Below are 13,807 nucleotides of genomic sequence, written 5' to 3' on the forward strand. Positions count from 1 at the left end.
AGTAAATATGTGATCAATACATGTTGATGATTTAATTGCTGTGCTGTTTGTCACTAACCTGGCATTTTGACTGATAACCTGAACAAGGTTGCAGGCACTGGTTACAGTTTGAAGCTGTGGGCAGCTTAATGAAAGCCAGTCAATTATTAAATCACTCAGAATATATATTTCTGTTGATATCACATACATTATCAAGCATTTCACACATGTTATCCAGATACTGAGTGTTAGCACTTGGTGGTCTATAGCAGCTTCAGGTGAGGCAGATGAACCTGTAGCCATATTTATTCAACAGTGTGTGTGATGAGTGCACAGACTTTCCTATCTCACAACAATTATTTTGGACATAAATCCCATCTATTGTGGACCAGAAACAGAGAGAAGGAGAGAGAGGAAAGAGGACAAAAACACATTAGTGAGACACCAGCAGCTGAGGGGAAACTAAGTGGGAAGGAAAATAAGCTAGGATGCATTTCTGCAAGCACATCCCGCTGTCTCGTAACAACCAATTTAAACGCCCCGTCTTCCAGGGCATGGCTGAAAGGTGTACGGGGAAGAAGGGAAGGAAAAGAAAAAAAAGAAAAACGCCTTTTCCACATTCCGCTAGCGTCGTCTTGTTGCCCGGGCAACAACTTTCATAACACTTGCCGGCGAAACCCGCGGTGCACCGTACATATTTTGACAACGTTGTTGTCAGCCGGCACAAAATAATGTGAGAAGAGAGGGCCAGAAATAGATAAACATAGAGACAGAGAGAAAGTGGAAGAAAGGGGTTGCAGAGGGAGTGGCTGAATGATTAGGGTAAATGCACTTTGATTAAAGTGGCCGTGTTGAACTCTGAGACAAAGAAAAACATTAGGGAGTGAGGGACACGTGGAAAAGTTAGGTCACTTTTAAATCCATTATTTTAGGGACATAGAACATCACTATGCTAGAGCGGGTCTGAAAGGACAATGCTATGTATGTACTGTTCCAATATCAAAAGTCTAGTACAGGGGTCACCAACCTTTTCTAGCATGAGAGCTACTTGAAAAAAATGAAACTTGTCTCGAGCTACTATTATTTTCATAGCTTTCAAATCGGCTCATTCTTCTCTTCTCCTTTACCCTGCAGTTCTTCTCCTGGTCCTTGGTGTACAAGATATGTGTTTTCTGTTAGCATACCTGTTAAAATAATGGTTAATAAACTACAAAGGGGGCCCCATAAAATTATATTTCCCTGAATTCTGTTTTAAGTTTTATTTTTCCTGGTTTGTGATTTTTGTTTCATTTTTTACTCGCAATATTACAATTATTCATAGAGAAACAATGAAAATGATGTTCTGAGTCCATGTCACGGCTTAAAAGACATATCAATAATATTTTTGAGGTCTGAAAAAAAAAACGGTAAAATGTCAATATTTGAATTTTATTCCCCTTTATTTGAGCATCTAGCAAGCGATGTATCGTGATGTTTCTGCTGTTAGGCCTACTGCTGCAACACGTCATGACAAAGTCTGCAAAACAATCGCCACCCAATTGATACAAAAAATCATTATATAGTTCTGCCAGGTAAGCTTACTTTGCAGTTGACATTTAATTTAGAAGGTTTTCCGTCTACCTGCAAGACGGTTATCATTAGCATTGCTAACTGGCTACATACAGAGTGATAGATAAACGCTGGGAGCAATATTCCTGCAAATGAATTGGCAGATATTGTGTTACGTTTGGCTTTTTACCAGGGGTGGGATAATGTCAATGTGGCTTTGATTGAACTAGACAAAGTGGCAGCAAACCTCCCAATGGGCATCCACCTTGATTTCACCTATCCTGTTTTTTCAGAATAGTGCAGATGAAGGAGATTAGGGGAGGAAGCTACCTTTGACTATTGAGAGGAGCCCTCGTGTGACTGTAGCAGAACAGATCAAGATGACTAACCCTAACTCTATCAAACACTATCATATTATATTATTACCATCCATTTGTATCGCTAGTATTCAGAATTCTATACTATACCAAATACAGGAGCTGTCTTTTCAGGGCTAGTCAAGGTTTTAGCTCAACATGTTTCCCCATATCAACAGATGTCATTACAGCATGCATATATTCCCCTTGTATAAACCGTGTCACATATGGCTGTCTATATACCACCCACCAATCATGTTGACAGTGCTTACATTAAATGTAAAGCTAACTGTTCCAAGAAACTACAGTTTGCGTAGCAAGATACATGTATGGGTAAGATAAATGTATGGGTATTTCCAGGGTCTGTAAAGGGGGGCTGAACTGGCTGGTTTTGCCTCAGTGTTCCTCTTCCTCATTATGAAATGCGACTGAGAAGATGAAATGAGTATCTTGTAGGGTGGTTTGATGTGGGCTGTGACCATTTGATTGTCTTCTCCCATGTTCTTCTCTCATTCAGTTTTCATTCTTTTAGTTTTCTATGTTTCCCAACCCTCTTCTTAGATGTGTTAAGGCATTCTCCTCTCTGTGAGGTTCTGACCATCTGCTAATATGTTCATTTGAGGCTTTATATGAGTGCACGGAACCCTGCGAGTTCACGGTGTGTGTGTGTTTCACCATGACGGACTATGAAAGGCAGAGACCGCTCGCTGCAGGAGAACAGACTCTCTGTGTATCGTGTTCTCGCCTTTCCAGCTTCTCTGAATATCCCATCGAAAGTTGGAGAATTTACCAAGCTCGTAACATGTAGTGCAACGGGCAAACATGATTACTATAGAGAGTATTTGAAACCCTAATTCTAGATCATTGCTCTTCAATGGAGGGTAAACCATAGAACGTTGGTCATGCCCGTAGCAGAGATGGTCATTCCCGTCACAAATAATAGTAGTCATTCTCAAAATAAATGCAAGTTAGTCCGACCGCTTACAGCAGTTAACTTATAGAGATATGGATACAGCACTAAACACAATAATGTTATCAATAATAAACAACATCCCAAAGACAAGACGAGTGGGCGATGAGAGTTTACCTCTCGAAGCGGCAGGGATGGAGGCCGATCTTGACAGCCACAGCGCTGCCCGCGTTGAGGTGGCTCCCCTCAATGGTGATGCGAGTTCCCCCCGAGAGGGGGCCCTTGGAGGGCTGTACCCGTGTGAAGTAGGGAGACTGGGGAAGAGGAACACATCAAGAGAAGATGTCAGATATAGGAATTAATTTGTTCTGGGATCAACTGTTGTTCTGGGATCAACTGTTCTTTTTCAATTGATGAAAGAACACAACCTTACAGAAGGACATTTCAACACAGCTATGATGAGAGCTTACCACAAAAGTGAAGGCCTTGGGTGAGACAACTTTGTAGTCGGTGTGTGTGCAGTCCCTCACACATACTTCCACGTGAGCCTCCTGCACACGGTAACCTGTCGCATCAGCCAGCTTACACACAATCCTGAGAGAGAGAGAGAGTGAGTGGCACTACACATATGATCATAGCCATTTAAATATCCATAGCATTAGTCCAAGGGTAACCAAGCCATAGAACATAGCAATAGCCCTGCACATATCCATAGCCATGCTACTGTGTGTGATGATGACATCCACTTGTACCTAGAGACGTACGATAGGAGAGAGGTTCAATGTGTCTCTATGAGTGTATTAGAGGAGATTATAACCCCATAAAGCTTGTGTTTGGCCTTGGGCGGCGGCTTGCCAAATGAAAAGGAAAATTCAGGCAGAGGACGAGAGTCTGAGGTGGTTGGGCACCGCGGGCGAGAACACACACAGACATGTGCTAGCATGTGTGTAATCAGCGCGGACACACCACACACACAGAGGCTTGAGCACACACATACACGGATGCATGCATGCATACACACACAAACAGACACGCACACAGAGCCCTCATGTTTTACCCTCCTCAGACACTCTGGACTGTTAATTAGCCACATAAGAAAAGAGAGATGGATTTACGTGAGAGGGGGGTGATTAATTGAACAAGCTCGTATCCTTCCCATCTCTCTGCTGTTCCCCCTCACTCCCTCCCTCTCTTTATCCGCCTGCGATGAGTTATTAACTTTTGTCCTCGCTGTAGGTGGCCACGGCAACCGCTCTGCATCACCGTGGCGATGACGTCCGCGTTCCGATGCAATTATTTGTTTGGTCTCACAGATTTACAGATTTATTACTATGTGTGTATACTCTATTTGCATGTGCTGTATGCACACAACCTACTGTCGGAGGACGTGTGTGTGTGCACGTGTGTTTGCGCATCTACTCCTTTGTGAGAGCGTGTGGGCTGAGCTTGACCAGACCTGAATCCGTGACGACCTTCTCTAATCTCCACACTGCACATGCCAGTTAACCCTAACCTTTGTGCTCATTGCCGTAACCTGCCTCCTCCGTTACGGCTCTGACAGGGTTACAGAGATGACACGAGCAGTCACTTCCGAGTCGCTCCATATGGGGAAAATGCCTTTAAATCACCCTGACTGGTTTACAGTGTGGACCACTGCCGCCAAGTGTTTGCCATCATGGTAACGTGCCCTACTTGTAACCGGAAAGACGGGGGTCAAGCGTTAGCCCCTCACGTTTGGAGGTGACAGCAGGGTTGAAACAAACACAAGTATCCTTGAAACAACTATCTTCATATACAGTAGGGTCCAAATATGTTTAAGTACAGATATAAAGTAAAACAGAAATATCCATCCACTTTTATGATTGTAGGATATTTGTCAGTACCGATGAGAGTGACACAAAGTGTTTTTGTTTGTTGGCGGACCTTGTGGTGCTTGGGGAAATGCAGCTTTCCTTTAGTCATTTACGCTTCTCAACACTAAGGTCCTTCATATAAGCATCATACATTCTCACCATGAGTCAGTGAGCGTTTATGACGTCAGCGTGATTTGATTACGGTTGAAAAGGTGTTTGTGCATGATCTGTTTCTCTTAGTGAGCCAGACAAGTCTCCTAGAATGCCAGGAAGTAAGAGAATGTGACAATGGGTTAAGAGGAGGAGAAGAGATAAGAGAAACAGGAGAGGGAGAGACTAGGGCATTTGTGACCTGGGACAAAGAGATGAAAGGGAAGAAAGTGAGATGGGTAGATAGAAAATAGGGCTAACAGTTGGAGGGAGGGGAGACATGCATACCGAGAGAGAGATAAAGAGATGGAATAAGGCATCAAAACAGAGGAAGGAGCACAAAGAGTCTAATAGTCACTGACTGTTCAGCGCTGATGTACTCTGCCTCCACGGGTGTGCAGGCCACCTTGCCGATGCGGACCCCCGTCTGGATGTCCTTGAACTGCAGACCCAGGTTCTCCCCCGTGATGGTCAGCATGGTTCCACCCTGTCTGGGACCCGTCTCTGGAGACAACTGGAGAGGAGTGATGACAGACCTGAGATTCTAGTTTTAATTTCACCTGCACAAGTACAGTGAAATGAATTTATTGCAAACTCCAAATCCAACAATGCAGTAACCAATATCAATATAACACCAAAAATAACAAGGTAGAACAAAAGCACACAATAAATCACAATAAGAAGAACAAGCAGGGTCAGAGTCAGTTCCAATACCATGTTTCCAACGTGCAGAGATACTGGAGTGATGGAGGTCGACGTGTTGGGGTAAGATGACTAGGCATCATGATGCATGATAAATAGAGTGGCTACAGCGATACGATGATTGTATGTGAGTGCGTGTGTGTCGAGTCAGCATAAATGGGTGCGCATCTTGTGAGTGTGTTGGTGTGTCAGTGTGCGGGAGTGTGTAGAGTCCTGTGAGTGTGCATAGAGACTATAAATATAAATAAAATACAAGGGTCAACTCAGATAGCCATTCTGTTAGAAGCTGTTCAGGAGCCTGTTGGTATCAGACTTGATGCACCGGTACTGCTTCCCGTGCGAAAGCAGAGAGAGCAGTCTATGTCTATTACTGTTATAAGCTAGTAGTATTATCATTATAAGTTATAGGACTCAAACCTAGGTTCCTGCATCATTCAGTCTGATTTTGACAATATGTATGTATGAATGCCATGCCAAAAAAGCACCATTGCATTGACATTTAACAGAGAGAGATTTTTATATTTGCTTCAAAAGGTTAATTTCCAAAGTCGTGAACTTGACCATCCAACATATTGCCACAGGTGCATGTTTATGTTGGTCATGTTCACACACCATTCGAAGCTCCCACAAATGAGCTGGATTTTTAGCTGTGATTTTCAACACATCTTTGTTTATATACCCATCCACCCAAACAGGCCCTTTAACACTCAAGTGTTTTAGTACTATATCTCTTGACACAAGGATGCAAATAATCATGGCCTCTAAAACTTCAAGCTGCATACTGGACCCTGTTCCAACTAAACTACTGAAAGAGCTGCTTCATGTGCTTGGCCCTCCTATGTTGAACACAATAAAGGGCTCTCTATCCACCGGATGTGTACCAAACTCACTAAAAGTGGCAGTAATAAAGCCTCATTTGAAAAAGTCAAACCTTGACCCAGAAAATAAATAAAAATATCGGCCTATATGGAATCTTTCATTCCTCTCAAATGTTTTTGAAAAAGCTGGCAACTCACTGCTTCCTGAAGACAAACAATGTATACGAAATGCTTCAGTCTGGTTTAAGACCCCATCATAGTACTGAAACTACACTTGTGAAGGTGTGAAATTACCTTTTAATGGCGTCAGACCCGAGGCTCTGCATCTGTCCTCGTGCTCCTAGACCTTAGTGCTGCTTTTGATACCATCGATCACCACATACTTTTGGAGAGATTGGAAACCCAAATTGGTCTACACAGACAAGTTCTGGCCTGGTTTAGATCTTATCTGTCAGAAAGATATCAGTTTGTCTCTGTGAATGGTTTGTCCTCTGACAAATCAACTGTAAATTTCGGTGTTCCTCAAGGCTCCGTTTTAGGACCACTATTGTTTTCACTATATATTTTACCTCTTGGGGATGTCATTCGAAAACATAATGTTAACTTTCACTGCTATGCGGATGACACACAGCTGTACATTTCAATGAAACGCGGTGAAGCCCCAAAATTGCCCTCGCTAGAAGCCTGTGTTTCAGACAAAAGGAAGTGGATGGCTGCAAACGTTCTACTTTTAAACTCGGACAAAACAGAGATGCTTGTTCTGGGTCCCAAGAAACAAAGAGATTTTCTGTTGAATCTGACAATTAATCTTGATGGTTCTACAGTCGTCTCAAATAAAACTGTGAAGGACCTCAGCGTTACTCTGGACCCTGATCTCTCTTTTGACGAACATATCAAGACGCTTTCAAGGACAGCTTTTTTTCATCTACGTAAAATTGCAAAAATCAGAAACTTTCTGTCCAAAAATGATGCAGAAAAATGTATCCATGCTTTTGTTACTTCTAGGTTAGACTACTACAATGCTCTACTTTCCGGCTACCTGGATAAAGCACTAAATAAACTTTAGATAGTGCTAATTACGGCTGCTAGAATCCTGACTAGAACCACATTTTTTTAATCATATTACTCCAGTGCTAGCCTCCCTACACTGGCTCCCTGTTAAGGTAAGGGCTGAATTCAAGGTGTTACTGCTAACCTACAAAGCATTACATGGGCTTGCTCCTACCTATCTTTACGATTTGGTCCTGCCGTACATACCTACACGTACAGTACGGTTGCATGCCTACTAATTGTCCCTAGAATTTCTAAGCAAACAGCTGGAGGCAGGGCTTTCTCCTATAGAGCTCCATTCTTATGGAATGGTCTGCATACCCATGTGAGAGACGCAGACTCGGTCTCAACCTTTAAGTCTTTACTGAAGACTCATCTCTTCAGTGGGTCATATGATTGAGTGTAGTCTGATCCAGGTGTGTGAAGGTGAACGGAAAGGCTCTGGAGCAACGAACCGCCCTTTCTGTCTCTGCCTGGCCGGTTCCCCTCTCTCCACTGGGATTCTCTGCCTCTAACCCTATTACAGGGGCTGAGTCACTGGCTTACTGGTGCTCTTCCATGCCGTCCCTAGGAGGGGTGTGTCACTTGAGTAGGTTGAGTCGCTGACGTGGTCTTCCTGTCTGGGTTGGCGCCCCCCCCTTGGGTTGTGCCATGGCGGAGATCTTTGTGGGCTATACTCGGCCTTGTCTCAGGATGGTAAGTTGGTGGTTGGAGATATCCCTCTAGTGGTGTGGGGGCTATGCTTTGGCAAGGTGGGTGGGGTTATATCCTGCCTGTTTGACCCTGTCCGGGGTATCATCGGATGGGGCCAAAGTGTCTCCTGACCCCTCCTGTCTCAGCCTCCAGTATTTATGCTGCAGTAGTTTATGTGTCGGGAGGCTAGGGTCAGTCTATTATATCTGGAGTATTTCTCCTGTCTTATCCGGTGTCCTGTGTGAATTTAAGTATGCTCTCTCTAATTCACTCTTTCTTTCTCTCTCTCTCGGAGGACCTGAGCCCTAGGACCATGCCTCAGGACTACCTGGCATGATGACTCCTTGCTTTCCCCAGTCTACCTGGCCGTGCTGCTGCACCAGTTTCAACTGTTCTGCCTCCGGCTATGGAACCCTGACCTGTTCACCAGCCGTGCTACCTGTCCCAGACCTTCTGTTTTCAACTCTCTAGAAACAGCAGGAGCGGTAGTGATACTCTTAATGATCGGCTATGAAAAGCCAGCTGACATTTACTCCTGAGGTGCTGACTTGTTGCACCCTCGACAACTACTGTGATTATTATTATTTGACCAAGCTGGTCATTTATGAACATTTGAACATCTTGGCCATGTTCTGTTATAATCTCCACCCAGCACAGCCAGAAGAGGACTGGCCACCCCTCAGAGTCTGGTTCCTCTCTAGGTTTTTTCCTAGGTTTTGGCCTTTCTAGGGATTTTTTTCCAAGCCACCGTGCTTCTACACCTGCATTGCTTGCTGTTTGGGGTTTCAGGCTGGGTTTCTGTATAAAAATATGATATATCAGCTGATGTAACAAGGGCTATATAAACTCACTATATAAGTCTCACTATTCATCTGCTAAATACTATTAGAAAGAGTTCAGGTTATGACCCATTTTCTTTAGTGAATGATCCTCAGGGTGCTTTAGAGGTGCTCCCGGCTGCCCACAGCTGCCTTGTACTAATCAGTGGACTATTTATCTGGACCTGTACAAACAATGGCCATGTCTATATCATTCATCTAGCATGATTAAGACCTGCGTTAATTAGATTAATGCTGAGGGTAACATCCATTTGTCTGACCCACCTACCCTGGTTATTCACTGTTATTCGCTCACCCCCTCTACAGCTGCTGGTCGCTGAGGTGACATTTTGACCCCCGGTGGGACAAAGTCGGTGATTGTGTGTGTGTGTGTGTGTTTGTACACACACATGAGGTGAGCACCCTCACAAGCATTTGTGTCCTTCGCTCTCTCAATCCACATAGACATGCATGGAGACAGACAGACCTCTACACATGCATGTGCACACACACACACACACACACACACACACACACACACACACACACACACACACACACACACACACACACCTTCCCATATTGGAGCACAGCAGGTCACACTAACATTATTAGAATAAAGCAGCCAAACTCAACTGGCGGGCCGATTCCGAACCCAGAGAAGGGTCAATTTGGACTGGACAACATCACATTTTATTATAGAAAAGTCAAATTATTTTTAGACAGCTTAAAAAATAATCTACCTGGCACAGCGGTCTCTAACTCGGCAAGCTCTTTATCACGCTCTCTCAAGACAACGCCCACCTCTACTAGTGCCCGGTCTATTCCAATTGCGTGGTTATATGCAAATACAAGAGGCCGCATCTCACCCAATCGCGTCAATCCAAATATCCTCTGTGGAACCTTGGGACAAGCAGGCAGAAAGATTTGACAGCGGTTCAACTTATCACAGACAGGTGCTAAGTTGCCAGTATCTTTGTTAGTATGGCTTCAAAAAAAAAGAAACGTTGACTCTGAAAACCGTATATTCAAAGACAGTGGACAGTATAGACAAACAGTATTGATTCATTCTCCCCACAACTAGCACAAAACCAATGTGCCTGATATACAGCGAGTCAGTAGCTCTTGTGAAAAGTGCCAATGTTAAGCGCCATGATGACACCAGGCATAGTACATTTGATCAGACGTATCCCCTGAACACGGAGGTGAGAAAAAACAAGATAAACCAACTCAAATCCCAATTTGAGAGGTCCACCAAAGTCAAATCCAATTTTATTTGTCACATGCGCTGAATACAACAGTGAAATTCTTACTTACAAGCTCTTAACCAGCAACGCAGTTTTAAGAACCCCCCACCCCCCCCCCCCCAAAAAAAGTAAGAGATACGAACAATAGTGGGGCTATACAGGGGGTACCGGTACAGAATCAATGTCAATGTGCGGTGGCACCGGTATTGAGGTAATTGAGGTCATATGTACATGTAGGAAGAGTAACTAAAGTGATTATGCATAGATAATAACAGAGTAGCAGCAGCGTTCCGCGGGGGGGGGGGGGGGGGGGGGGCAATGCAAATAGTCTGGGTAGCCATTTTATTAGCTGTTCAGGAATCTTATGGCTTGGGGGTAGAAGCTATTTAGGAGCCTCTTGGACCTAGACTTGGCACTCCGGTACCGCTTGCCGTGCGGTAGCAGAGAGAACAGTCTATGACTAGGGTGGCTGGAGTCTGCCAATTCTTAGGGCCTTCCTCTGACACCGCCTGGAATAGAGGTCCAGGATGGCAGGAAGCTTGGCCCCAGTGATGTACTGGGGGGTACGCACTACCCTCTGTAGTGCCTTGTGGTCGGAGGCCAAGCAGTTGCCATACCAAGCAGTGATGCAACCAGTCAAGATGCTCTCGATGGTGCAGCTGTAAAACCTTTTGAGGATCTGAGGACCCATGCCAAATCTTTTCAGTCTTTTGAGGGGGAATAGGTTTTGTTGTGCCCTCTTCACGACTATCTTGGTGTGCTTGGACCATGTTAGTTTGTTGGTGATGTGGACGTCAAGGAACTTGAAGCTCAAAAAGTCCTTGTCAATTCCCTGACAACCCAAAAACGTGCAATGGAGTGTTCACTGAGGAAAGCTTGGGTTTTGGGAAAACACACAAAAAAAACATTGTCAGACGCTGCGATGGCTAAAGGACGCATGCGTGAAATTGCTGACACCTTGCTTGAACGTAAACAAAAAGATGAGCTCAGGGAAATGATCAACCAGATCCCACTGTCAGATTCTACAGCAATGAGGACAACTCGAAAATTAGCTAAAGATAATAGGTTGCCTAGTGGTTAGAGCGTTGGACTAGTAACCGAAAGGTTGCAAGATCGAATCGCCGAGCTGATAGGGTAAAATCAGTCGTTCTGCCCCTGAACAAGGCAGTTAACCCACTATTCCTAGGCCGTCATTGAAAATAAGAATGTTCTTAACTGACTTGCCTAGTTAAAAAAAGGTAAAATAAAATAAATGTAACTTCATGAAACAACAGATAACACTGATAATGCACAGCTTCTGGTGTCTGTAACAAAAAGAAGGAATTATGTTTTTTTTTATTTCACCTTTATTTAACCAGGTAGGCTAGTTGAGAACAAGTTCTCATTTGCAACTGCGACCTGGCCAAGATAAAGCAAAGCAGTTCGACACATACAACAACACAGAGTTACACATGGAATAAACAAACATACAATCAATAATACAGTAGGAAAATCTATATGTGAGGAGCTATTGGGCTTAACAAATCTAGAAGCACACACATGGGGAGAGGATATCCATGAGGTCATCAAAGGGATGCTGGCAAAAAGGGGGAGAGAGCTGAAGTCAGGGGTCTCCATCACCACAGATGGAGCTCCAGCCATGATAGGAAGAGGGAGGGGACTGGTTGCACGTTTGAAAGAGGACCACCCTAACATCATATCACTGCATCATCCATCAATCTGTCATGTGTGCCAGTCTGGCAAAAAAGTATTATGAGGTCATGACAATGATGATGAAACTGATCAACCTTTTGAGAGCAACATCACTACAACACCGCCTGCTACGAGGCATTATGACAGAGGCCAATGCCAGTTTTGATAACTTACTACTGCACAACAATGTCAGGTGGCTTTGGAACGCTTTTGGGCCATTCAGGAGGAAATCAAAGGTTTCTTATCAGAGCAAAAGAGTGACAAGGCAACTCAGTTTTCAGAGTTTTTGGAAGATGAGGAGAAAATGGAAACAGTTGCATTTTTCACAGACATGGCATCACACCTTAATCAACTGAATATTAAGCTGCAGGGACGGGACAACACAGTGTGTGATATGATAATAGCAGTCCGGGCTTTCCAGAATAAATTTCAGCTTTTCAAGAATGATCTCCAGGGAGAACTTGTCCACTTCCCCAATCTTCTTGTGCAAACGTAGGGAGACGAAGATGTTCCCAAACCATGTTGATTTCATCCAGAAGCTGATGGATAACTTCAAGGCTCGCTTTGATGACTTCACTGTTGGAAGAGAATTGCTGCTGCTCATCCAGAACCCCTTCTTGGGCACAAATGTGACAACATTGTCAGAAGAAGCAAAACAGATCTTCAGATGGGTAGATGTTGCATCACTGCAAATGGAGTTGATTGAGCAGCAAGAACATGTGTCTTTGAAGGAGCAGACTGGTGATTGTGACCCTGTTACTTTCTGGGGAAAGATGGTGCCTGCAGCTGATGTCCCTGTTCTCAAGAAACCGGCGCAATACATCCTGACCATGTTTGGCTCCCCATACAGTATTCAGACCCCGTGCCCTTTTCCACATTTTGTTACATTACAGCCTTATTCTAAAATGTATTATATAAAACATTTTACTCAGCATTCTCCACACAATACACCATAATGACAAAGCGAACATACGTTTTTTGAAATGTTTGCAAATATATTAAATAAAAAACAGACCCTTTGCTACGAGACTCGAAATATAGCTCAGGTGGATCCTGTTTCCATTGATTATCCTTAAGATGTTTCTACAACTTGGAGTCCACCTGTGGTATATTCAATTAATCGGACATGATTTGGAAATTGCACACACCTGTATTCATAAGGTCCCACAGTTGACAATGCATGTCAGAGAAAAAAAAACAAGCCATGAGGTCGAAGAAAATTGACCATAGAGCTCCGAGACAGGATTGTGTCGAGGCACAGTTCTGGGGAAGGGTACCAAAAAAATTCTGCAGCAATGAAGATCCCCAAGAACAGAATGGCCTCCATCATTATTAAATGGAAGTTGGGCACATCAAAGACTCTTCCTAGAGCTGGGTGCCCAGCCATACTGAGCGATCGGGGGAAAAGGGGCTTGGTCAGGGAGGTGACCAAGAACACTGATGGTCACTCTGACAGAGTCTAGAGTGGAGATCTGTGGAGATGGGAGAAACTTCCAGAAGGACAACCATCTCTGCAGCACTCCACCAATCAGACCTTTATGGTAGAGCGGCCAGACGGACGCCACTCCTCAGTAAAAGGCACATGACAGCCTGCTTGAAGTTTGCCAAAAGGCACTTAAAGATTTTCTGGTCTGATGAAACTGATGAAATTATTTGGCCTGAATGCCAAGCGTCACGTCTGGGGAAACCTGGCACCATCCCTGGTGGTGGCAGCATCATGCTGTGGAGATGTTTTTCAGCAGCAGGGACTGGGAAACTAGGATTGAGGGAAAGATGGACGGAGCAAAGTACAGAGAGATCCTTGATGAAAACCTGTTCCAGAGAGCTCAGGATCTCAGACTGGGGCAAAGGTTTACCTTTCAACAGGACAACGACCCTAAACACACAGCTAAGACAATCCAGGAGTGGCTTCGGGACAAGTCTCTGACTGTCCTTGAGTCGCCCAGCCAGAGCCCGGAACCCAATCGAACATCTCTGGAGAAACCTGCAAA

At 44.2% G+C, this 13,807-nt stretch overlaps 1 protein-coding gene across 1 annotated transcript in view; it reads right to left on the reverse strand.

Moving 5' to 3' along the window:
• Positions 1–13,807, reverse strand: part of LOC129815622 (plexin-A1-like) — a 474,873-nt gene that overhangs the window by 106,529 nt on the left and 354,537 nt on the right. Inside the window, exons 13-15 of the mRNA XM_055869594.1 lie at positions 5,159–5,310; positions 3,264–3,387; positions 2,971–3,107 (exon numbers count right to left, since the gene is read on the reverse strand). Coding sequence (XP_055725569.1) covers positions 2,971–3,107; positions 3,264–3,387; positions 5,159–5,310 — 413 coding nt within the window. The remainder of the gene's footprint in view (positions 1–2,970; positions 3,108–3,263; positions 3,388–5,158; positions 5,311–13,807) is intronic.

The sequence above is a fragment of the Salvelinus fontinalis genome, chromosome 18 (assembly GCF_029448725.1).
Source record: "Salvelinus fontinalis isolate EN_2023a chromosome 18, ASM2944872v1, whole genome shotgun sequence".
NCBI lineage: Eukaryota > Metazoa > Chordata > Actinopteri > Salmoniformes > Salmonidae > Salvelinus > Salvelinus fontinalis.